The 26,924-nt window shown below is 38.6% G+C and overlaps 1 protein-coding gene across 1 annotated transcript; it reads left to right on the forward strand.

Annotated features, from left to right (window-relative positions):
- The first annotated feature begins 5 nt into the window (after positions 1-5).
- Positions 6-26,268, forward strand: zbtb20 (zinc finger and BTB domain containing 20). Its single transcript, XM_034890450.1, has 4 exons — positions 6-241; positions 15,527-15,671; positions 16,991-18,520; positions 20,264-26,268. The coding sequence occupies exons 3-4, from the start codon at positions 17,011-17,013 to the stop codon at positions 20,797-20,799; spliced, it is 2,046 nt and encodes a 681-aa protein (XP_034746341.1). The 5' UTR covers positions 6-241; positions 15,527-15,671; positions 16,991-17,010; the 3' UTR covers positions 20,800-26,268.
- Positions 26,269-26,924: the final 656 nt, after the last annotated feature.

Here is a 26,924-nt window from a genome sequence, read left to right on the forward strand (position 1 = left end):
CCACCCCTCAAAGTACTCGATGTATAGTTAAAAAATGGGAGGGCACACTTGAACTGAGCTGCTCTATGAAGGTAGGCTGCAGCGTGTGTTTATTGATGAGATGAAAAGAAGATGGAAGTGAGAAATGAAACAAAGTAAAGGAACATATTAAGAAAAACAACTATACGCGCTTTGTCGGGGGAAACCAGGGGGAGCCGTGGAAACGCTGTCGCCACTTTTTTAAACCAGCTTCGAAGTGCAGGTAAGAATTTTTAAAAAAGTAGGAAAAGGGATGGGTCTTTACAATATGTATAACGCTATTATTACATTGGAAAAATTAGAGGAATTTCTTAGATAAGAGATATCAAAACATGCTCGTTGACTTTAGGGTGATGTGCATGAAATATTGCCTTCCACGGACTTCCATGTAGCCTAGTTGTGGCTGGCTTTACCAAGCAAATATTTAAGCTCTACATATCGGAAACTTCATTCTTTAGAGGATCTCAGGCATTCAGTAAATGTGACGGCAGCGAACGTAATGAAATGAAACGAGTCCCTCGTGTTACGGGGCTCAGTTTGGGCTGCTTGGGGTTTTGTTGTCCGTTTATATTCGACTACAAAAACGCGCTGCCCTGGCATGACGCAAGTTTCCTCATCTGTCATTATTCTCAACATGCCCCATAACCTTTAGCCCTTTACTTTCGGATTTGTCCGTGAGTCGGGCAGGGGACACTTTGAGAACAATACTCCGGGCAAACTGTGTCCACAGGTCTGTTTCTCTCAATCTTTTAGCGAAAGCCTCAGCGTTGCTCGCAGACTGCTTGTCCACATTTTACAAACTGTGAGCCCGGAACAACTGTAGCAGCCGACGTGCGCATTTGGCTTTTAGGTCAGTCGGGGCTATTTGAATCGGAGGAAATGCATTTCTTTATTGCAATGAACCCCTGTAACGTACTCTCACTTTGAAATCTATTTCTAAAATACATTTCAGTTTGTTGAACTTGCCGGAACGATGGGTTCGATGTCTAAAATAGGCTACATCATTATAGCAGCGAGTCATACGCGCTTATAGTCAGACAGATGTCTAGCCTACATTTTTTATGAATTAATATCGATACGCCGTGGCATATGAGATTAGGTTACATTAAGATATGCGGAGGGAAGGCTGGATAATATTATCAGGTTCAGTTTCTGAGAGAAATCACAACTAGATCCAGTGGGATGCTGGTTTGGGTTTTTGTCTCATGTTTCTCCAAAATGAATGATCTCTTGAATTTTTTGCAAAGCGCTTTTATTCGTATAGCCTACAGTTTGTGAAAATGTTTGCAACGTGAGGATGTTTTGGCATAGGGTGGCCTAGATATGGGGCCATGTTCTGGTGTAATTAAAGTTGCAAGAGACGCTTCCTGCGTGCCTTTTGAAATATTTGTGGCAAAATATTAATGGCCAACTCGTGATTCCTTTGCTCGTGCGTATTAGATAGCAGTATAGAGGCACTTTACCTCTTGAATAAAGTTAAAATAGACTGTACAACATATAGGGTAAATGTTACGTTGGCGCAATAAAAAATAAATGGAGCAACGAAATAAAGGACCATGGGGAGTTGAGTCGGAGCAACATTGTCAGTCAATCAGAGTCAGTCCTGTTGTTTTGGGCTTCATTCTATCCGTGCGCGTCTGTGTGTGTGACTGCGAAAAGGACACATAGCGTGCGTGTGTTTGGCAAACAGATGTTGTCCCAAAGCGCTTGGCTTTGTCAGAGAAAGGGAGTAATACCGCATGTTCTTGTTTCTTTTATAAGCGCCACTAATGGTTTCTGATAGCCTACCACGTTCTGTGTCTGATGATTAGGCACAGGCTTGCCTACAGTCCAGAAGTTGTGCGCAGGTAAAGGGCTTCGCGTTAACACATTAATCATGTCAGATTGGTTCTGTTGTGGTGTGTGTAGCTGTTTACGTGAGAGGACGCAACTATACACACGCGATGGCCGGTCCCCGGTTTGACCCAGGGGAGGCTGCACGAGAGCGCAGCACGACGTCCAGCTCTGGTGTGTGTGTGTGTGTGTGTGTGTGTGTGTGTGTGGATGAGTGTGTGTGTGTGTGTGTGTGTGTGAGCACACCTGTGTGCGCGAGTGTATGTTTTTACCACATAATTGCGCGTTCATACACCTTCTCACTTTTGTAGTGATCACTTCCTCTCCCCACCTTCATTCAGAATATGTTTCCACAACGTAAATGGGCTGCAATCCTATAGGCTCGGGTATGTCATGGATGGCTGCACTGGATCGTTAGTTTTCTGAATGGACACATTTGGAGAACACAGAGCTGAGATTGCAGCCGATTGTAGAGCAGAAATCAAACATTTGACTTTGATGTGAGATTTCAGCTGGGCATGGTTATAAATCTGTCCTATTAATTGGACCATATTGATTGACAGGCTGCATGTGGGTGAGTAAAGTAGAAATTGTATTGTCCCATATACCCTTCATCTGAAATGAAACTCCAAATAAACTTAATACCTATATTTTTGGACATTCTTATTGTTTGATGAATTGGAGGGTACTTGTCTTATGTGTGAGTGAGCTCTCACCAGGACTTGATGTTAAAAACTCTCGTTTTATCAGTTCAGAGGTGTCCAGTAGCTGCTGAGAGAGAGACAGCCATTATGTACCTTGAGAGTGTTTGTTGTCCAGAGTATCAGGTGCCCACTTTTATCTCAGTTATGTCACTAATGAGCATTTCTATGTATATATTCCACGTGTACATTAATATTCACTGTGTTAGAGCCGTCGCCATTCGCCAGCTTTCTGTGTCACGGCTAAAACCCACCCATGACTAATGAATATTTAAAAGCATATGAAGGAGACCCAGCATATAAGCTGTAGCCCTCCCCAGTTAAAGACAAGGAGAAGTTTAGTTAATCCACTCTCAGCAATCAATCTCAATTTTCTTTTGGCTTCACCATCCTTCACTCGTCCTCTTTAGCTTGTCACCCTCTCTTCACATTTAACCATTTACTATTGACCAACAAACTCGCCTAATGTGTAGCAGCAGTCAATTTTTTTATTTTTTTTTTTACATTTCTCTCAACCGGATTATTTGGATTCATTTCGGTAAAATTATTTAAGGAAACCATGCTGTACTAATGTAATGAGGGCTTCTTTGGAAAAGACATTAAAAAAATCAATCATCTCGTGCTGTACATGCACACAGATGGCAGGACAGTAGTCCAAATATTTTTAAGCGCAGCAAAGGCACTGTTGCCCAAATAGGCAAGATAGAGACATCTCTCTGAAGCCTCCGCAACGCCACATTTCTGGTTACTCCTTCACCAGGCTTTTAATCCTGGTGGCCCATAACCTATATACTTGAATTTAAAAATATATGTTCAATATGTTGGTTCAATGCAACTCTCTTGAAAACATATTTAGGCTTTGGTGGTTTATTGGACAGTATGTAGTGGAAAGGACGGGAGAGGTGGGAGAACACATGCAATATTGATGAGGAGTGGAATTCACCTCAGTCCACTGTTCATTTTGCCATGGATACTGTTAAGGAAATTTTAAAACACAATGTATTATAATATTTTATGTGTAATTCAAATTTAGAAAGTGTAAATTTGGTTGCAAATGTAAGCATACAGTGACGTATAATAATACAATAATAAATTAAAATAAATAAATTCATTCTTGCATGCAGCACCGGTGGATTTTTTTGGAAGTCAAATAAAAATGGTAATTCATACTTCTAAGTAGGTTGTTTAGTATTTCATAGTATAACAAAAGATGTAAAAAAAATAAATATGCACTTGAGTCCATCCTGGCACTTTGTCTACCTCAGTTGAACATATTTGGCAGCCATTTTGGGAATGCAGTAGAGATCCATCGATATAACGAGCCACTTTGTGGGTTGCATCCAGAATGTCACAGTGCTTGTTAACTGTTTGGCCTTTTTGTCTCAGACAGTGTTTATCCCTTTCCTTCCTTTTTGTTCCTGTATAATTCTCGTTAGAAGAACATTCCCCCATGGAGCAAAACTAATCTTTGATGTGATTGCCAACTGAGACTGTTTTCAGGTGCACATCTTTAAGGTAATGTTAAGTCTTGTACTTAACTACAGAATAGCCTTTAAGCCTTTGGTAGACTTAATACTTAAAGATTTGTTTGTTGTTTAGGGAGAACGCATGAAGTTTCTCACCTGATGTTTATTGCAACGACTGCTGTTTTACAGCAACTGTAGCTTTCATAATTTGAGTCTCCAGTTACCATGGCAACCTTAACAAAAACTGAGATATCTCTAAAGCTTCAGAAAACTGTTATTTTGTATTAAACACATTATGCCTATTAATTTCCCTGGTATCTCTTGAACATAGTAAAATATAATCTAATTAGTGACTACTAGCTAGCTGTACCTTGGTGGATTGATAGCACGCATGGATTTTTGCAAACGAGTTATTATTGGCAGGCTAGCTGCCTCCTGGCTAACTGGCTTGGATCCTTCTACCCACAAAGCACCTTTTTCACACAAAACATTCTTTTCTTCACATTGTATTATAATTTTTACTCTTAAAAAAATACTAATAACACAATTGCAAAACCTATTGAGAATCCATACAAGTTGCTTTTGTAATTACGGACAGAATTTTCCCTTTAGCTGCATTATGCAACACAGAAATGCTGTTTGGATGAGTTATGGTGATTTCCTCCCAACTCTAACGCCAAAATATGCCTTGTTTAAGGCAAAGGGAAAATGTAACTTGTTTATTGATAATCATTTTTGACAGGGTAAAAATATTTTTGGAATATAATAAACGTTCGGATTTGGCAACCAGTCAGCTATATATTATACTTTCATGACAGCTGTATGTCACAATTTTGTAAACTGGCTGAATTTGTCAATCCATTCTGCAAGATTTTTTTTTACAATACTCCTCCTTAAGTAAGTTAGGTAAATTGGCAGACAGATTATAAAAGACTGGACATGGAAATGAAAAATGGAATTTTACTCAGAACCTGAAGACTTTCAGAGCATGCAGAAAACTGACAAACCAAACACTTTAAGGCATGCTTTTTCGGTTTTCAAAGGACTTTTGTTTTGGAATCTCCCCTCCCTGCAAGTATCACAGGAATGTGTAATGAAAGCACACATTGAGACTGAATAAGTATTTACGAATGCTGTTGTCAGGAAGCTTTTGTTCGGTTCTACTTTATAAAGTCTTAAGAAACACATTCCTTTGTTCTAAGACAGCGTAGATAGCAAGTGCAACACTGTTTAAGAGTGACTTTAATATTTCCAATATACTGTATGCATATATAAATATAAAATGAACATCCCACATGGAACAGTTAAACACACACTTGGCCCAGGATAAGCCTGCTGTGTCTTACGATATAGTTAATAAATGTGGTACAGCACCATAATTAATAGACTATTGTACAGTATAATTATTATAAAAGGTTGTACTGTAAATTACATGAGATACAAACACAATCCAGTTGTTGGTGTGGCCATGTGTTTCCATTACCTTTGCACGCAAGTTGTTGTTAGAATGCATTTTGGAATCCTATACCACTTTTTTTTGGCATGTTAGGCATTTTAACTTAATTTGTATTCCCTCTCTTTATACTTACTCACACAAACACACGCACGCACACACGCACACACACACACACACACACACACACACACACACACAAACACACACACACACACACACACACACACACACAGGCCCAGGCATTCAACTGATGTGAAAAATGTATCCTGGATTCTAATAGTGAAGTTGTATGTTTGCCAAGGTGCATGTGTGTCCTCAGTTCACCCTTCACCATACCCATATGGTTTTCTACAAGTCATGGTGAGATCACTGCCTAGTTGACGGGGGAAAGTATCTTACAGTAAGAGGGTTTAAGAAAATAAAAAAGTAACCGAGTCTTCAGTAACTTTGTAACCTATTTTACATAGAACGAGTGCTATGTTTTCTCTACTTCTATCTTGGCTTCAGGAAGGCTTTTTAAGCCTTGTGCCAGTAAACAGCACTCACGGCAGCCAAAATGTTAAGATTGTGCACAGTCTCACTCAAGGTACGCATCGGTATGCACTGTGCAGTGGGTAAACTTAAGGGGGAATTATTTACACAATAGCATTTGTGTTGGGGTTTTATCACAAAATGAAGACTGATGGAAGTATTTCCACATAATCTTGAACTTTATTTCATTTTTCTATAATATTCTGTTCGATTTATATTATGTTATTAGTGTTTGTTCTATACAGCTGCAAGAAATCACTGTTAAACAGACATTCTTTCTTTTGAAGTAAATTCTTTAACCAACAACATTTCTTTTAAATATTCATTTTTTTCATTAAAACAAAAGGTATATCTGCTCTGATACTGTCTACATTGTTTATTGTCCTGAAAATGACCTTGATAAAGACAGATTTCAAAATAGACTCCCTCCATGAAGCTGGTAATCATTATTAATTTGACTAACAGCTCATTATGGAGAGAAGGAGGTTTTTTGTTCTCAGACTGATTTACTACAGTTGGACTATGTGACGAAGGAAGATCATGTGTAACCTGTTTAACAATGCACAATTTGTTAAGTGTATCAAAGTTGCTTGTTTAACAATATGGACGTTGACGTTAAAAGTTATTCAGATTAACCTGCTAACATCAACTCTTGTTCAGAACACCTGTATTACATTTTCAGCACAGATGCAGTCCATGTGTCAGGCTTCAGGAGAAGTTAAGTGGTTAGTGCACCAATGTAATAGTTGTCAGTTGTGGCAGTTGTGGCCCTTTGAATAACATTTCTTGTGGCAGTTGCTATGCAAACTAACATTAAGCTTATTTTTCTATTAATTATTTCTATGAATAGATCAACCAACATGAATGCAATTTAGACAAAATGTCATTGGCCTTTGACTGCAGTAGGCTTTGCTGTTCGCTGGTATCTCGACGTTCATTCATTCACTAAATATTTTTTCATTTTTCGTCGTGTTCAGGGTCATCTCCCATATCCCAACATGCATTGAGAGGAAGGCAGGGCAACAACCTGGGCATGTCAGGGGCTTCCACACTCACAAAAGTAACAGGAGTTAGTCATTAAGGGTGTACTTTTAGATTTAATTAACGTATAACAAAATGAAAAATCTCAACCTTCTACCATGAATTTCTTAGAAGTATCACAGCCTGTGGCATGATTGTGGTAGTAATGCTACCAGAAACAGCTGCTGAGGTTAGGTTACACTCTAGGGCTTTGGGGCTATAGATTGTTACAATCCCAAATAATAATTCTGCTACATTCGACCGACCACACTGACCAGCAATTCATGTGCATCGGCGAGGCCAAAAGGTCCGATGATTATCATAAACTGAGCTGATGGGTGGTCATGGGATCTCTCTGCTCTGTGCTGTGAGTTGACTGTGTAGTGACCCTGTTTTCTCTACGTATCGTAACAGATCAGAGACAACAATCTCAATTACACCAACATTAAATCCTAATGGTTTGTAGGAAGTGTAAAAATAGCTGAAAAGACCAAGTAATAGACAAATAGAATAGAGGCATCGCTTTCAAAACCCTATGTATGTCTTTGCAACAGAGAAAAGGTATGATATGATCAGTGATAATGTGTGGGGTTTACAACATGCTATAGAACTGCTAAAACCACACTGCAACATTGTTTTCCCCTGCAGTCAGTCCTGAGCTCAGTGGGAGATAAGAAATAGGTTGTCCACACAAGAAAACCTGCCTGCAAAACTAATGTACAGAATTTTACATAACCATCACATAGCACAGCCATAAATTAGGAAAGTATTGCTCAAACTTTGACACGACATTATACTCTTTTTTTTTTGCTGGATGCAAGAGTTACACACATCAAATTCATTGAATTCATTCATTAAATTCGGCCCATATGAAACCCATAAGCAGTTACAATTGCATTGTTCACTTGTCAACAGATTTTAGGGCTGTTGTTGAGGTAGGACATGTATAGTTTTCTCCAAAGATGAAGTTACTAAGTAACAGTGTGTGTACAGTATTCTTTGGATATAGAACATACTTTTGCAAAATGACTCTACCTGTTATAAATGCCCTGTTAGCTGATACTCTCTATAGATCACTGACCTTATGCTCTTAGTGAAACCTTTTTTCATGAAGCCGTTCAGAGCTACATTGTTTATTAGAAACATTTCACTCAGCTCGCATTTCTTCTTTTTAACTTTGTCTTTACTACAATGTCACTGATACGACACTAAAAGGGGTGAAATCTTCAGTTTTTAACCTTTCTCTCCTTTCTTGGTTGGCTTGGTTATCTGGGTTGTCTTGCAACCCAGTATTGTATGGATAAAGTATCTCTCCCCTCTGTTGGACTAACAAAAAAACCTTACCTTTGTGCCAGCTTTTGTTAATTTCAAACTGTGCTGTTGTATGTTTGAGTCAGTATATCTAACTTGTATTGCTCAGCCAGCCTGCAGCCCACTGGATCAGAGGTCCTAGCCCTTAGTTAAAGTGTGTATAGGGCACTCATTTGGTCGACTGTGTTTCAGTGTGTCAGCAATACACTTTTAGATGGGTCATATGTCAAATGAGCTGACAAGTCATATATAATCTGTATTTACGACACTAAGCTTGCCTAACTATAAATACACTAAAAAGTGCCAACATCCATAAGGCTCAAATTAAACACAGAATATCGTTATTGAGTCGTCTGAATTTTCTATGTTGTTCACGTAAAGAACTAAATCTGTAGTTGAAGAAACAGTATGCTGAAGGTATCGTTAGTTTACCTAAATAATGACTCACTATTATCTCAGCCTGATGGCATGTGGATTGTTGTTGTTGTAGCTACAGGCTGAAGAAGTATGTTACATCATAAAACATTTTGTAAAGTTTCATTTGCTTCTACATAGTTAACAAGCAGCGTGCTATCAGTTTTGCAGCACATCATTTTGTTAGGCTGGTGAACCCTTTTGAAAGTATTGAGCTTGCTAGATTCTGAGAGAGGGGCTAGATCGCTGACCGTTGAAGCACAGATCAGCTAACAGAAAGTGCAGGGCTGGGCTGAACTGCTTAAAGCACCCTTGTGCATTAAGCAATGTGCTGGACCACCTCAGCATTGGTTTGTGCACCCTTGTGCCACTGCTGGTGAAACACATGTTACAGAAGTTCTTAGGCTGATCACAACCACATTTGAATATGGGGAAATAATTAAGTAGTTGGTGGTTCAGATTTTTCTTCACTGACAATCTTATCCAATTGCAGGTATTCTCCCTTCATGCATTCACTCTTATTATTATCTACATACCGCTGTAATGTCGTAACAACTTTGCCATTATTCACTTCTACAGACACACACGTATATATGTATGTACACATGTATATATATACTGAATCCATCCATCCATCCATCCATCTTCATCCGCTTATCCGGTATCTAGTTGCAGGGATATAAATATATCACCATTTCTTTCCTGAACTTCCTGAACTTCTTTTAAATACAGTACTTGTTAGAGTGTGTTAATTCTGTTTTGTCTTCTTAGTGACACACATTGTATACACTTAACCTAAACGTATCCCCAGGCTGCGCTGCACTCCAGAGTGTGTGATTGTTAGCAGAGGTCTCACACTATCCTCTCATAATTCAGCACAAAGCATCTTTGTCATGCTTTATCTCCCAAGGACATAAAGTCAGGAGACACTTTGTTTCTCTCAGAGATATAAAGGTGATTCAGCCCCTCTATTCTACACAGTATGCTTGTTGAGGTTTTGCTTGGTTACACTGTTTACCATCCAGGAATAAATACGTAAACACAAGAACGCAGACATATGAGTTGATATCTTCTGCCAAACAGAATTCCCTAACTGCCCTTTATCATGATACACAAGCAATGGACAGAAAATTCCTGTATAAGCATCTTTGTAGGTTCATGAAGATCTCTCAATGGCCCGTGAGGTGCTTTTTTGGAGAGGCAAAATGTCCTCGACATGTGTAGTAGCTGTAGAGAGGCAGTTGCTGCGGACACTTGTGCCTAAATGATAACTCTTGAATGTAGCATTATCTGCTTCGGGGGTTAGAGGTGTTTTAGAGACTCATATGAGTAGTCAGATGGTCCTTCTTGGTCAAATGCTCATTAACAAAACACCAGCCAGTTGCAAGTTATGAATGAAACCTTTATTGCCCCTAGGGGAGTTTTCTTTCACAAAGAGCATACATACATGACAGCACGTATTGTAACAGAAAAAAAGTTATCTTTAGAGAGTCCCTTCCAGCACCAAAGTGACATATTGTCTTTATAATTTGAATGGCCATAAGCCAACATTGGCTGTTCATCTTTTTTGTCCTCTGTGTTCTTTTGGAAACTTCATAAAATACATTGTGGAACATTTACTTATAGCACTAATTTGAACGGTTGTGTGCTTGAAAAAAGTAGATTAGAAGTAGATTATGCTCCCATCTGTAAATAGACAAAGGATCTGCTATGGATAACGGATGGTGGTGGGTGTGGGTTTTGACAGAAAATGACGAAGTTGAACAAGCTGTCCTGTCAAAAATATATTTAAACTGTTCTTTACTTGTGTAATGGTATTGTAGTGTGTGGTATTTGTTTGCTTGAGGAATTTATTTGAAAGCCGCACATCCTGTCACATTTCATTGGCTTTCAGTTGGACTGAATGTGTTATCACATTGATCTGCTGTGCTATTTGAGACATTTTAGTGGCAGTGGAACTAAACATGAACAGTTAGATAATATTTATGGGGACTATAAAGAGTTCAAAACAGTTCCAGTTAGTGTATGATGCACAGAAGTGCATGAACATAATACAGATATTCAAGTAATCTCGATTGAGCAGTGGCCATACCATTACACTGTCAGTCTGTAATTAGTTCACAATGCTTTGACTAAGTAAGCGAGCATTTGCAACAGGAAAAAAACGAGTGTTGAATTAATAGAATGCTATTTTACAGCGTTTGCATATTTTTTAAACTGGCGGTGAGCTTGAAATCAAAACTGAAGTTATGAAGGAAGAATCACTGCTCTGTGTTGTAGGTGAAGAGCCAGTTCAAAGTACAGGAAGACGTTTCATGTCCAAATTGTAGGACATCCAGGTTTAAATGTAATCTGTAATCATCATCAGACATTTAGATATTGGTGGTGATGTTATGTTACACCATACAAATTCAGTTAAGAGAAAAGGAAGGAACACAAAAAATGTTGTTTAAAAATCTTGGCTCAACTTGTCCACAGACAACAGCTTGTTGGTGGTTTTTATTGACTGCTATAAAGACAAATCCATTAAATTTTGAGACAATGAGGTGTTTTCTGCTGTGTCTCCTGAAATGTGTGTGACTTAGGTGCATCAGTTACCTTTATCTCTTAATTGCTTCACAACGTTATAGACAAAACATTCAAATGTTATAATAGACACAGCGCGCTAAATTACTCAGATTTAATCCAATGTGTCCGTCAGCATTCAGTCCCCTAAAAGAATACTTTTTAATTGTGCCGATCAAAGGGAACGAAGACAATCAGCTGAGGTTTAATTTAATTTATTTTTCAGTCTGAGATGAGAAGTCTGAGATGTTGACTTTTGTGAGTTGCCGCTGTAAATTGTTTTGTCAGAGGAGTGAAATTAACGTGCTGTGTCTTTATTGAACACACCTTGAAATTATCACTTGTCAGATTAACACTTCATCTCTTGATTATTGCTTAAAATTTCGCAGCGTGCTCGCCAGACATTTACATTGTGTACTAAATTACATTAGATCACATTTCCGGACCATACTATTAAAGCATGATTTCTAGTAGTTTATATGCTAATGCACTTGGGCTAAATGGATGATTGAAATTAATAATTACAATGTTGGACAGCGATGGTTAAGCAGCAGAGATATCAAACAAACTCATAAATTACTATTAATCAGGTGTAACACAAAAACACTCTTGATCTGCATCAGATTCATGGAAGTGCTGTATGCACATGCATTGACATGAGCTTTTCACAATGCCTCGTGGCCCTTTTGTCTACTTATTTAAATGTATCAAGAGCCTTGAATATATGCTTGCAGTGTGTGTTGTAAGCAGTATTTGCATATTCAGGATGTATATTATTCACATGGCTGATACAGCTTTCATAAACATGCCTCTTATGTCGGTTCTCAATCCCATCCCCCATCCTCACCATTTTACCCCCCACCCCCTCCCACACGCCCTCCGCCCCCTTTGATTAACTAATGTCCAATTCCATGCAGCGTATTTCATGAGCTTGCCACCTTATACAGGCAGCTGATTAACCTGGAGTCTGGCTGGTGAAGTTGCAACCCTCATCTCCCTGTCTTCAGTTTTTTTTTTTTTGCCCCCCTGTTCCCCTACCCCTCCTCCATCTTTGTTGTGGTGGCAGCAGCAGAGCATGCATTGCATTGGCGGTCTGAAGCATTGTGTCTGATTTCCAGCAGACAAACTGACCTCTGGGGATTTATTGACAGCAAACTCCACAGAGGCAGACACAGAGCTGGGAGCGTGGAGAGGCAGGGGCGGAGGGTGTTGGGGAAGGTTTGTAAGGAAGGAGGGAGGGAGGGGAGAAGAGGAGGGGGCACAGACGGAGAGACAGACGGAAGAAAAGACGGCGAGTGCGTTTCAACGTGATGAAACAGGAAACAGGTAGAGGCAGGCACACAGAGAAAGGGATCAATATGAGGAGGGAAAAGACACACCCCAAATTTAGTTGAATTCAAAAATTTGTTTTTTGGTGGAGCGTTAGGAAGTGCAAGAAAATGGCTGCCTCCTACAAGGATCTAATTAATTTTGAAGGATCATCAGCCCCTTTAGTCCAAGGCAGGGTACAGGAGGGAGGGAGGGGAGGGAGGGAGACAGACCCCTGGGCTGATTAGAATTCACTGCAGGTAGGCGCTGGCTGCTGCTCACCCACTGTGTCACGGCTAAAATGGAATCACTGTTGTGAGTGGCAGTCTGGGCAACTGAAGCCTGCTTCCCTTGGCCTGCTCCTTTGTTGCCAGCATTCACCTCACTTTACCCCTTAGGCAGGTGGATTTACATGTCTTGATGGGCAAAGGAAGCCAGATAGAGAACGTATATGTATTTGCATTGTCTAACAGTAGGCACACAAAAAAGGCCCATGGCACCAGAATACACCAGTTACATCTCAAGCTAACAACTGCCGGAACAGAAAAAAGGTCAATTATTTGCCACTGCTATGGATTCAAGCATTTTGGCTACTGTTTGTGTGCAAGTGTAGGCTTTAACGGGATATATTTGTTGGTTTTCATTTTGACTGAGCCATTTTTTTAGGACAAGGGTTACACCTAGGTTTATGGTTTTAGTTAGATCTAGTTTGCATGTTAGATATTAAAAAAAGGCTTCTGTTTGGGGTTTAGAGTTATATTGAGGTTAGTTCTATGTTGAAAGGGCCAACGGTTACAGTTAGAGTTAGGTTCACAGCTAGATTTAGTAGTTTAATTTTAGATTTAGGGGTTAAGGATTTCCTTGTAAAATATATTTTCTTTCCTAAGACGGAAGAACTAACCGTGTTTGTGTGTGTGTGTGTGTGTGTGTGTGTTTCATTGCCAAAGAATGATTCGTCTTAGTATCGAGTGATCACCCTTTGCCGCTCAACACGCTATTACTTGTCTATATCTAATCATCAGATTTGTTAGTTGAAAAAGACATTTCAAGAAAACAAGAACACGTCTCGCAGTCAGCTGTGCACGTAGCTGTTTTAGTTTTTTACTTTAACCCTTCTACTTTGGTTTTCACCCAAATATTCCTCCTCTCACTACTGAACTATAGACAAAATTATCATCTTAATTTACCATTTTGGAGATCTAATAGGTATCAGTTACCTTGACACCCCTTGAAAACTTTCCTTAAAATCACATACTTTTCATCTGTAGATTTCACCTCAAGTGTGAGGTGTGTTCTCTGAAAGTACTCAGGATTTTTAAAAGAATAATGAGTGTCAGCATTAACGTGCAAGTCTGGTCAATTCCAAGCCTCATTCTGTTCATTTAGCAACACACTGTTGTTTGTTAAAGGAATTATTCTTTGGCTTTTGTTAATAATTTGAAATTGTTTTGTATGCATTGTGTTCAATAATGCCCACACTGTTTACTTAGCAGTGATATGGAAATGTAGTCAGAGGACCATGTCGTTTTATTACCTCCGTTGACAGGAACTAGGCATTTCGTAGACTGGACAGAAACACTGTGTACATGTGAACTAATGTATACGTCAAGGTCACCAGTGGGGGAAAAATACCGGTTTCTTATAGGACACAGAGGAGTGTTGCTTGAGGACTTTTGTCCAATGATAATAGAGTATTGTAGGGAGACTATTTCCCATAGGGTAAGGGGAGATTTGTTTTTGGCTTTATTCCAGTCAGAAAGGATTTCTTTTGTTCTGGGACAGTATACAATCAATTTGCACAAACCTCTCTGCGGGAGTTACTGGTGAGACCTTGATACCTTTTCTCTGTATCTTCCCTGTAATTAATTACATTAACTTTTGCAATATATCAATTTAACCACATCTGTGTTCTCTGTCCTTCTGTGTTTGTATATAGAGTCCTAAAGTGCATCACTTGAGAGGCCCAAAAATCTCCAGAACATGTTACCAAACATTGTTTGTGTTGTAGCCAATGTGAAAGCTACAAAACATTTTTACCGCTTTTTAAAAAAAAAATTTTTTTAAGAGTGTCAGATTACACTTGCAATCCCGATCCAAACTCCAGTAATAAAAATATTCACATCCCAACATGTGGAGTGATTTCCGGATTAAAGCTTTGTTGGTTGAGATCTTTGAAAGTACTTTGACCTGTATGGGACACATAAGAGATACATTGTAAAAGCATTTTCCTCTGGTTCAATTCTTTTTTTTTTAGGCTGTGTGACCTTAAATGATTCCATTATATGTGGCTTTAATGTGGTCGGTTTGCTTATCACATGCTTAATATTGTTGAATGCCTGTCTTGTGTTTTTCAGTGAATGCCCTGTCTGTTTACCTAATGTGTGACTTGTTTTCTATTATTACAACTTCTAACATCTGCTCTACGTCTGTATTGGGCATTGTCTTGTTCAATTTTTGGGATTTGAAAATGAAAAAGTACACACATATGTTCCCACATACACGCACGCGCGCACACACACATCCACACACAGACACCAACTGTCTGTGTGAGACCTTTTCTGAAATATTTAACCTGGGTCAAAAAATAAATGAATTTAGATTTTTTTTTTTGTAAGGGTGTGGTTTTGTTACTCTGCGGCTCAGATAACTGCTGAGAGAAGAACTGACTCTAATACCAATATTATTTGCAATCTTTGATTTGTAATTGGTGGTCATGATGCACACAGGAACGTCCATTCGTCTTGTTTTAAAAACTCTTCACACATCTGTTGCAGCGTGTCAGTGGAACACATTTTTGTTACTGTGGCTCCCGGTTCATTAAGGGAGTGGCAATATCGACGAGGCAGTATGTGGCATTAAGATTTGTCTTTGTCTTTTCTCTCCCCCTCCAAACACTGTGGCAGAGCAACACATGGTTTGGACAGAGAGGACTGACAGCCTTGCCTAGCACCTGGCCTCTGATCAGCCATCTCCACCAGCAACCTAAAGCTTGACCTGCACTTCATCACCAGCCACACAAGCATCTTCGGAAAAAAACGTCATCTAACTGTGAGTACTGGACTGCTTCAGTTTTAAATTTTTCCCTTTACGTCTAACTTAGCTGGAAAGAGCATTAATACTTTATACTAACAGTATTGCACTGCTTCTGCAGTACATTTTAGCTTAATTCTAGTCTATTACTAACAAATATGGTTTTATTGTTAGTACCTATGTTACATTTATTTCTGTTCAGTGTATCACTGCATTCCAAAATATAAACCATTTCTCCACATGTTCAGGTTTTCATTCCGTATACACAGTAGTTATGTGTTGATTCTGACATTCCATCACCAATGTGTTTTCATAATATATTCATTGACAAAATGTATATGACACAACAATTTTTTACATGGATTTGTACAGTTTCCAAGTTTAAATTAGGACATTTATCTTGGGTTGAAGAAAAGGGCTGTGTTTAGTAATTATTTAAATAAGGTCAATCACTTTAATTAAATTATACTCACGCATGTTTATATGCTAAATAAATTAAGTCTACAAAAATGATGGAAACCCATAATTTGCATAATTCTTACACTTACTACGGCTTTAGTTTAAATTTTCAATTCCTTTCGCATCTAACTGGGGAGAAAATCATCTTGAGTTATCTTCCACACTGATCACCCAGATCACATCTAGTGTATTCCTAGGATAGTTAGGAAGCGCCATCACAGTGAACACATGGCTAACAAAAGAGGCCTGTTGTCATCTAAGCCCAGTGCACCACCTAACGGTGGTTGGAGGAATTTCAGGAATACACGTAGAGAGAGAAACTTGTAATAATCAGAGGGGAACCATCTTAATTGTCCTTCACCTCTTCAATGTGGAATTTTGAAACCACCATCTGAGAGACACATTTTCAAATGATTTATTTCTCATCCTAAAATTATGACACTGGACTGAGAAAAACAAATATTAGAATTATCATAGCTTTCGTTTTAAATCGTATATTTTTTTAGAACAAGAATCATTATTACTTATCATATATTTAATTGATTGTAATACTGTGACATGGGTGTGTATTCTGATATTCTGATACAGACAAATATCTCCTTGCATGCAAGTGAGCTTCTTTTTGTGATGCATTTGCCCGCAAATATTCTATTACATAGTGTATATTTAATTATTCCATTACACAGTTGTATTTCTCCTAATATATCACAAATACTGTAAATCAACAAAATAATGTAAATATACTGTTAAGAAAAAAGTTAGTTTTTGTAAACAAAATATTTTAGGTATATGGGTGTATTTAATCCAGTTGAATGATGTTGGGATTGTGTGTGTCAGAGTTTTTTTTTTAAATCAGGTGTGTTGCTTCCTGCCTACAGGTGACATCAGTTGCAAGGGGATGACCGAGCGCATTCATAACATCAATCTCCACAACTTCAGCAATTCTGTACTTGAGACCCTCAATGAGCAACGCAACCGTGGGCACTTCTGTGACGTGACTGTTAGGATCCATGGAAGTATGCTGCGAGCTCACCGGTGCGTGCTGGCTGCTGGAAGCCCCTTCTTTCAGGACAAGCTGCTCTTGGGCTACAGCGACATTGAGATCCCTTCTGTGGTCTCAGTGCAATCCATCCAAAAGCTGATTGACTTTATGTACAGTGGGATTCTGCGAGTATCTCAGTCAGAGGCCCTGCAGATCCTTACTGCTGCCAGCATCCTACAGATCAAGACCGTCATTGATGAGTGTACCCGCATTGTGTCCCAGAATGTGGGCCTGGCTGGGCCGGGGGGCTTCCCTGTTATACCAGGAGACTCTGGTCAGGAAACGCCCCGTGGCACGCCAGAGTCTGGCACCTCTGGGCCCAGCAGCGACGCAGAGTCAGGTTATATGCAAGCAACATCACAAAGCATGGATCGTGCATACACGTCACTGTACTCATACCCTGGCCTCACTCTGCAGAACGGCACCCGTGAGCGCCCCCTGTACATTAACCCTATGTCGATCAATTGTGATCCGACTCTCAGCACTCAGAAAGACCAGCAATCTCAAGATCCACCCTGGATGAATCGCATCCAGGAGAGATCTCAGCAGGTCGACCGCTTCATCTCCACAGCAGAGTCCACCCACTGCCGCAAGCAACCCCGACCGGTACGCATACAAACAGGAGGGATGCACATAAAGCAGGAGGCCGAAGATGAGTACAGCTGCTACGATAATTTGGACTGCCAAGATGACACTGACCATACTGAGGGTGTGGAGAGTGAATCCAAGGTTGAAAGTTTTGACTCAGGTGTGAGCTCCTCCATCAGTACTGAGCCAGATGCTATGGAGCAGCAGCCGTACCTGACGGGCTTTAGCCGAGACGGGGGCGGGGACGGTCATCCTGGTGAAGGAGGTCCAGTGCATATAGAGGTCAATGACTCATCCCCAGAGCAAGTGCAAGACACAGACGACGGGGACACCTCCCACAGCACTAGTGACAGTAGCATGATGCAGCCCCTGCCAAACTCAGTCATGTCCCAGTCCCTGCCATGTGCTCCGCACTACATGCGCCAGGCAGAATCACACACCAGCAATCTGAGGATGCCGCTCACCGTGACCAGCAATTCCCAAGTGATGGGCAATGCTGGAAGCACCTTCCTGCCCCCACTCTTTCCTACACAGCCGACTAGAGACAACAAGAATTTCCTTTACCTTCCTGGCCAGCAGCAACCACAATTTGTGGCTGTGCCACCCCCTGCTATGCCATCATTCCCGAACCCCATGTCGGTACAGCAAGCGCCAACTCAGCAGCAGCAGGTTGTAGGAGGAATTGGTCCGGGGGAAAAGAAGCCCTACGAATGCACTCTCTGCAGTAAAACCTTTACTGCTAAACAGAACTACGTCAAACACATGTTTGTCCATACTGGTAAGTCCAATTTTATAATTGGTAGAAAATGTTTTTTTAATATTAGTAAGCTTTGATGAATTGTTGTAATATCTATCTAGTTAATGTAGGAAGGAGTTTGAGGTTGTAGTTTGTTCACATTGAGAAAGTGACGAAATGATTACTTACTGTAAAACGGTGAAGATTAGTCCATAAAACATATAGTGTACAGCACCAGTATGTTAGCTGTGTTTTTATACTGGAAAAAGTATAAAAAGTCATTAGGTCACAGTTGAATAATATCTTTTGTTGGCCTTTGTATCTGACAAACAGTGCCAAAAGACACATCATTACACTGTGCACTGCTTTTCTTTAGCACTGGAAGGTTTATCAATCATAAACTGTAGAAATCATCATCACAGAAAGAATTAGATATCATATAATTAGATAATCTCATAAAAATTGCCTACTCAAATAGCCAGTCATATTCATTAGAATCCATTGCGTGTTAAGAATTACCTGTGACTGCTACTTCAAACCACATGTCCCAGTTTTACTCACACAATTAGATTGAAGACATATTAAGAAGGAAAGTAACCGATCAATCAATCCCATGAGACAAAATCTTAATGTCTCATGGCAATCAATGATGGATTCACTTTTCTCAAATATATTATTCAAAAACAAGCAGGGTGTTAGTATGATTTAGCTATCCCTGAGATCACCATGCTATACCATACCATTCATGTACAGCATCAATTGTTTTTATTTCAGTAAAAAGAAATGTAAGCAAGAGGTATTTTGGCAAATTTTAAATATTACATCTTCACATGGCACAGTCATTGCAAAAGAATAAAATCTCCTAAAAATATGGATTCCTACACAATGCACACCAAAAAAGCTAAAAGACGACAGACACACCAATCCATCATACACCATGTGTACATACATGTACAGCAGAGGTAATGTGGCGGAAATCAAAAAAGGAGATTTAAGAGACAGCTTTCAATTGTATGACCTATTTTTTGCAAATATAATAGCAAAAGAGCAAAGACAATAAATATACCTGTTATATGTGTGGTAGCTCATGCTTCCGATCTGTCATTGATCTGAGCAGGTTGAGAAAAAGATGAAGAAACAAAAGTGATAAAGTGAAAGAATAAATTATTGGCCTCATTAGATAAAAACAGTTAGCTACACATTAATTCACTCAGATAGACAGGACTTTATTAACTTGCATGATGCAATGTGCCTGTTTGCACTGTTGTCAGTCTCTTTATCTACTTGTTAGTTTTAGGTAATTATTAATATGTTAATATTTTAGAGCCAATAATGTCAGCAGACACAATAATGCAAAATGAGCTTACGTCTTAACAAATTGTCCAAAATACCAAAGAGATGCATAAATTATTTGGTTTGTTATCATACGGGAATTAACATTAGTTACATTCATTATTCCTCGTAGCTCTACCTTTCTGTGTCTGTAAATCACTTTTTCCATTTTTTACAAACTATCAATATCAATGCATAAATAATGTCATGACTGAATCAGAGCTACACTATAGGAATTACTTTCTCAAAAACTTGCAGCATACATCACATAGCATTATGTCACTACTAATACAGGTTTAAATAATTCCAGCCTAAGGTATGTTCCTGTACTGGAAAAAAGTGACACTTATGGCTTTAGGCTTCAAATGTTGTTATTCATTATATAAAAACCTAATCTTCAAAATATGCCTCTCATTTTTTCCCTAAATGCTTTTGTCTTGCATGTACATCCAGGTGAGAAGCCTCATCAGTGCAGCATCTGCTGGCGCTCGTTCTCCCTGAAGGATTACTTAATCAAACACATGGTGACACACACAGGGGTGCGGGCCTACCAGTGCAGTATCTGCAACAAGCGTTTCACCCAGAAGAGCTCTCTCAATGTCCACATGCGGCTGCACCGTGGAGAGAAGTCCTATGAGTGCTACATCTGCAAGAAGAAGTTCTCACACAAGACCCTGCTGGAGAGGCACATGGCCCTGCACAGCACAGGCAGCGCCATCACAGGGCTGTCGGGGAGCGCAGGTACCCCGGGCCCAGTCTCCATTCCCATGCCTATGGCTGTCCCTGAGCCTGGAGCTGGAGTGGTGGCCCTCGCCATGCCAGTGAGCGGAGGTGCCGGAGTAGGGGTTGGGGTTGGAACAGGAGTGGGTGTAGCTGCAGAAGCGAGCTGCCAAGAAGGGACCACCTACGTGTGCTCCGTCTGCCCTGCCAAGTTCGACCAAATGGAGCACTTCAATGACCACATGCGAATGCATGTCTCCGATGGATAAGTACTAATAGATAAACTTCTTTCAAAAAGAATGACAAATAAAATGGCACTAGATTTTCCTTTTCTTATTTTGAGGTATGAAGAGTAATGAGTATAGACACTGGCACATTAAGTTTCCCAAAAGATTTTTTTTTTTTTTTCTGTTATTCTAAAAGAAAAAAAAGATGGTGGCCTTAAGGCTTAGTAGTTTGATATTGATCTACTGGATGGATCCTAACTACAGGCCTCTAAATGTATGCTTTCCTAAAATACTGATTTATGTGTTGAACACTACCGAAAGGCCTACGAAAGAATCATATACACACAAACACACCTTTAGCGTAGATATGTGTGAATGAATATACGTGTGCATATATGTTTGAGCGTTTGTGTATTTGCATGTGTCTGTCTGTTTGTCTTTGTGTGTGTGTGTGTGTGTGTGTGTGTGTGTGTGTGTGTGTGTGTGTGTGCATTGCCATGAAACATAAATCATGGCAGTTGTGAACCCATACTGACCAGTTTGGAGACTATAGATGTCCAAGCTTACTGTGGTATAATTTACAACAACAATAACAAAAAAAAAATCATCTGGGGTTGGGCTACATATTCCCTCTAAAAGAAATACTGATGGTCACAAGATTGCCTTCTTATGTAAAATAAAAAAGGAGAGTAGTTAATTTGACACTGGGTTTTATTTTATTCCTATGGTATTAAGGGATTATAATGCAGCTGTTGTCAAGGTACCAATTTCAATCATTTAATTGAAGTGTAACTTCCTGTCAATGGTGACAGGCATACATATTTCATGTTTTGTAATTGTTGTCCATGCATTTTGATGGTTAAGATTACATTTACTAAACTACGGTGTGTTGATGAGACAGTATTTGAGCAAAAATATGTTTCTTTTTTTCTGAAGTTTGGAGTTTAACTCATTTGCATACACTGCCACTAATATCCTTAAAGACTGTTAAGGCTAGTAGACCTCTTCCATTTCAAAACATGAGAAAAAAAGAAAGATTCTTTTGCTGATGTTTTTTTTTAGCCTTTTACATTCACAGTTATGGCAGGCTGGCATATGCGACTAAACTTCCTCCTTCATAATTGCTGCTCCTCAACTTGCACCTGACTGTTATGGGATGTAGATCAAAATTGTCACTTAAAGTATTGTTATTGAGTAGCCAACATGGTTGTAATTTGAATTATAATATTAGGGGGGTTTAGGCCTGTTGTTGATTGGAACAGTGTTAAAGAGGGAGGGATTTAATTTTAATAAATCGGAACTAAATGCCATCCTGATCCTAGAACCACTGTATAACCTGGTCATTACTATTGCAAAGCTATTTTAGCAAGTGGGAGCAAAATGCATTACTCTAAATGCTCTCCCTGAAGGCTCGGATGACATGCAACGTTTTGAAAGGAAATACAGTCTCAAAGGAAAACAAGTAGCTCCGTTAATTAAACCTGTTTCATGGTATACCACACGTTACAGATGGACTTTCTAGACAATAGTATACATTCCTGATTTTTCTAAAAACCTGACACAGCATGTACAGAATAGATTTGGAAGCTAATGTGTGCAAGTTGTCATCCATGCATCACATCACATAAGGCTCATTTCGGAAATTTGAATTGTTTCGTATTGCTTTTTAATCAAAATAGGACACACACACACACACACACACACAAATGCAACTGCCTGCAACTGCAAATCTGAAGGATTTGCTCATTTATGTGAGCAAACACTCTAGTAGTTGTGTTGTTAAAAGAATAACTAACTGCATACAGTGGTCTTAAAAAGACCTGCTGTAGTTAAAAAAGTGCTACTTTGCACATTTTCTTAAAATGCCTGTGCTTAATATTTAATAATTTCCTTAAATGAACTTCTATAATTTTCTTTTATTCAATTTCAAAGGAAAAAAAAACATTTTTTAAAATCTTGATAAGTGGACTGCATTATTTTCTTGCATATATGTTGCACTGCTTAAACCAATAAGTGCACTACTGTTATACAGAGATATTATAGTTTTAGAAAAGAGGATCTTCTTTTGTTTAAATCTAAGATTTGGTTGTAGAGTTCACATGTAATAGAATACCTTTGTTTCAATTTATTCATTAAGTAATTCAGCGGTTCTTGGCTTTTGTTATCGCTTGCAGTCACCTACAGTATATCCTTGTGCCGTGTTAATGCAAGCATTTATTTTTATTTAAATATGTACCATTATGTGTGCTCATCTATGTTTTAACCTTTGGAAATCATTCTTTAATGGAGTTAGTTCCCTATAACCAAATCAATTGCATTTCTTTAGAAACAGACAAAAAAATTCTCTGAGAACATCCAAGCCAAACAACATTAACAGTGAATCAGTAATAATAAACACAACTCCCGTCCAACTCTGTTGGCAGAGGTAATAATAATAACTATTATTATATTATTAATAATAATAATACATTGATAATGTGTGTGTGTAACATAAATGATATGTGTGTCCTAGAACTACTTTCTGTGGGTTTAAAGGTTTGGGAGGTGATGGAATGCAGCTTCTTTGATATCTGTCTGTCAGTTGTACACAGTCGTGTCCCTTCCTTAGTGTTTTTATGTCTGTGAGTGTCTGTGTGGTATAAAGCCTAATCAAACTGTTAAAAAGTGGAATATCTGAAACTGTAGGGCTTCCTTTGCAATATGCAGAACAGGTACTATGAGAAGCAGCTCTCCAACACTTTTGGGCTTAAATGGCACCTGTAACATTTGTTCTGAGATTTGACAAAAGCCTAGGTCAAGCTCCAATGTACTTCATTGTACCTGCTTGGAGAAGCTATATCCATCATTTAGAAATTTCACAAAATTGCTTCTAGATTTCTGATCCCTGTGGAGGCTAGTGATGATCATGTGAGACCTGGACAGATTCTGTATTCTGGTTTCTCCTCACCAAAAAAGAATATTGACCGCACTTGAGAAATACAGTGAAAAAGCGTGAGGTTAGTCCTCAGTAAAAGTAGCACATTACTTAACATTTGATTGGGCCTGTCTCCTATGGTGTGCATATAAGCCTAAATTGAATGGTTCCTGTTTGTAGCTGGTGTTGCCAGGATGGCAATATTGCTGCATGCTAGTGCTATATTTGTCTCTACACAGCAAGTGGAGGGTAATCTCATGCCTTAACAGACAATGCACTAAATAGAATACGTAAGCAACTGCCGAGATCTCTTTCCATCAGTACTGCCACACGTATGGCACACAGCTCATGATGTTGGTGTTTGTTGTTTGTTGAGTACCAAGTTAAACACTGCCAAACTTACATCATCACTTCTTTGAAAGCAAAGGCAGAGACATGAATTAAATTGTTTCAGTGTAATGTATGTATTCAGTAATCTAGCATTCCTTCATGGCACCTAAATTTTTTTACATATTTTGTGTAAACACATATATCAAATGCACTATTGACTGTAGCTAGATGAGTACAACCAGCTTTGTGGTATCATTGGTCTAAATAGTAGGTTAAGTAGCTCGATGTTGGTTTTTGAAATATTTGATTTCAGAATTACACTATTAATTGTTTCTCTATCTTTTTTTTTTGGGAATAACAAAAGTAGCCAATCTCAACGTTATCCGGATGAGGGCTAATAACTCGTCCCATCGTCAGTTGACTCGTTGTATCATAAGGTGTTTGATTGATAGCAGACCAGGCTTGGAAGGGGAAGAACCTTCTCTCCAGTGTGTCATAACGCTCCTCCCCTGTTGCATTAGCATCACAGGCTCTTCACTGTCCATAGTTATATATTCCTTATACTGCTTCAGCTACTTGTGGTGGTGATTAATTCTCTTTTCTCAGTGTTGCAAAAACTTTGGTTAAAAATGGTTGAAAAGTTGCAACATTATCCAGAAAATAAGTCCTTATCTCAATCATGCTTCTAGTTGTTAGTTAAAAGAAATCTAAACTTTATGTTTGCAAAGTGTTTGCATATTTTCCAGAACAAAAACATATTGAAAAGTAGATAATAGCCTTGAGCCTGCAGCTGTTTGTATTGTGTTTCAAATATATTACTGTTCATGTTTTGTTTATCTAGTGTAGAGACACAGGGTCTACAGTACATTGTTGTCCTTCTTGCAGTATGTTTAATTCATCGTCATACTTCTTTATTTTACACTTCCTCCTGCTTATTTTATGGTGATCATAGTGGTGTTGTTTAAACATACATAGCTTCAAGCAACTGGATAAAGGATAGTCAGTTATTGAGTCATATTTCGCGGTGTACGATATATGCGTGTATGCATTGCATTGAGATGAAAACAAGGAAATGGAAGATAGTTATGGTGAGGGTCATGTTGAGTAAGGAACAGGTTTATTTTATTCCAATAAGCATGCGTCTGTCTTCCTGTTTGTCTCCACACATTTTTAAGTCCAATCTTTTGGTTTAAGCTTGAACAAAGTCGCAAAGTTAAGAGTAGAATACAGAAAACACATGGAAACATTCAGATATTACTTAACTGCATTTCTCTTTTTTGGGCCTTCTACAGTACAGAGTGAAATAGATAACTTCTTACAAATATACTATATATATTTACGTATCAGCATCTCACATCACACAGATGAAGCATACATTTTCAGAAAGTTTAATAAAGACATAATTACAGCTAGCAGCTAGTATACAGTATCTTGTGGGATATAGGGAATATGCCTATCAAGTGCCTATCAGTACATACAGCAACTATACAGAATATTCATAGTTTTTCTCTCCTACATTGCACAGATACAGTATATACACAATGGTCTATTAAAAAAATACTATTTATACTATTACTGCTAAGACCTGGTGGTTGTTAGTACACCCTATAAGAGAACCCTTTAAAATACATAAAATGTTCTATTCATATACAATAAAAGCTACATCTGCGAGTTTTATTTTTTATCTTACATTTATACAGTTTGGAGGATTCAAAAATATAAAATGCAATCAAATATCCAGGTTTTTAAATTAAATGTAAAAATAGGTTGAGCAGGTTCAGCTAATACCTGAAACATATTATGTAATCCTAAAATTAAATGGTCTTTTTTTTCTTTTCTTTCATGTTGCTCTCTCTCATTGCTGTTTGGCATTTTACACATGCCATTTTTTTATACGGTACTGTATGTTTGTGTGGGGGAAAGGCAGTGGCTCTTTGTGAACAGCAGAGGGAGCCACAAATGAATCAAGAATATTTGGATTTATTTAATTGTTGGTAAAAATTGCCATTGTTCAGACTATAATAACATCTATACGCATGGCAGTAGTTACCTCCTCTGGCATTTACCGTAAATGAAAAGACAAGGTTTGCAGGCTGTAGGAACTGGCAGCTGCTTTTTTAAAGTACACTTTGTGTCCTTCAACCTTGATGAAGGTTGCAAGCCAATGCCCAATTTCCCCTCAACGATCGATAAAGTTTTATCTTTTCTGTCAGCTGTGTTATTTACATGCAGCTTGAAATTGTAAAGGTCAAGCAAAAAGCAACGTGGAAAAAAAGAAACTGGTCATTTAGATATTTATAACCACAGTACTTGGAGGCTAAATGAGATTACAAATTGGAAGTTTTGGCAAACACACACACACGCACACACACACACACACACACACACACACACACACACACACACACACACACACACACACACAGCATTCAAATGTCTTTAAGTGTTTGGTTTATCAACATGAAAACATCCCTTAAAAAAATGTAGTCAAATAGAAATCATAAAACAAATTTCAGGACTGAGTGGCTACAAGATAAAAGGATTTGGGATAGCTTATTATTATGTCCCCTGTGGACTAATTACCACAGTTTTCTCTGTAACCTTCTCCAGCCTAGTTACTGTGCCAAATTTAGGAGAGAAAAAAAGACACTTTTTAAATTAAACCGCTATTGTTAAATAGATGTGAGATCCAAGCAGACAAAACCATAAAATAATCTTTTTTTTTAATTAGAAATTTCTGCAAAATCTACGACACAAACTTATTATGTTACAACAAAACGTGCATGACTAGAAAAGCAAGAGATTGCCTTCATTTTGAATCTTTAAATCCTCCATAATACATAGTTTTCAAGTAAATAGGAGAAAACAGCTATGATTGACAAATTCACATTTTCAAGGCTTAGTTTCATAGACATTTCATTTT

This window comes from Etheostoma cragini, chromosome 13 (assembly GCF_013103735.1).
Source record: "Etheostoma cragini isolate CJK2018 chromosome 13, CSU_Ecrag_1.0, whole genome shotgun sequence".
Taxonomy (NCBI): Eukaryota; Metazoa; Chordata; class Actinopteri; order Perciformes; family Percidae; genus Etheostoma; species Etheostoma cragini.

Bases quoted from the DNA above. Each gene is read 5' to 3' on its own strand.
- zbtb20 (XM_034890450.1), top strand. From the start codon at position 17,011: ATGACCGAGCGCATTCATAACATCAATCTCCACAACTTCAGCAATTCT. The intron at 18,521-20,263 runs GTAAGTCCAATT...ATGTACATCCAG, and splicing joins ACACATGTTTGTCCATACTG to GTGAGAAGCCTCATCAGTGC.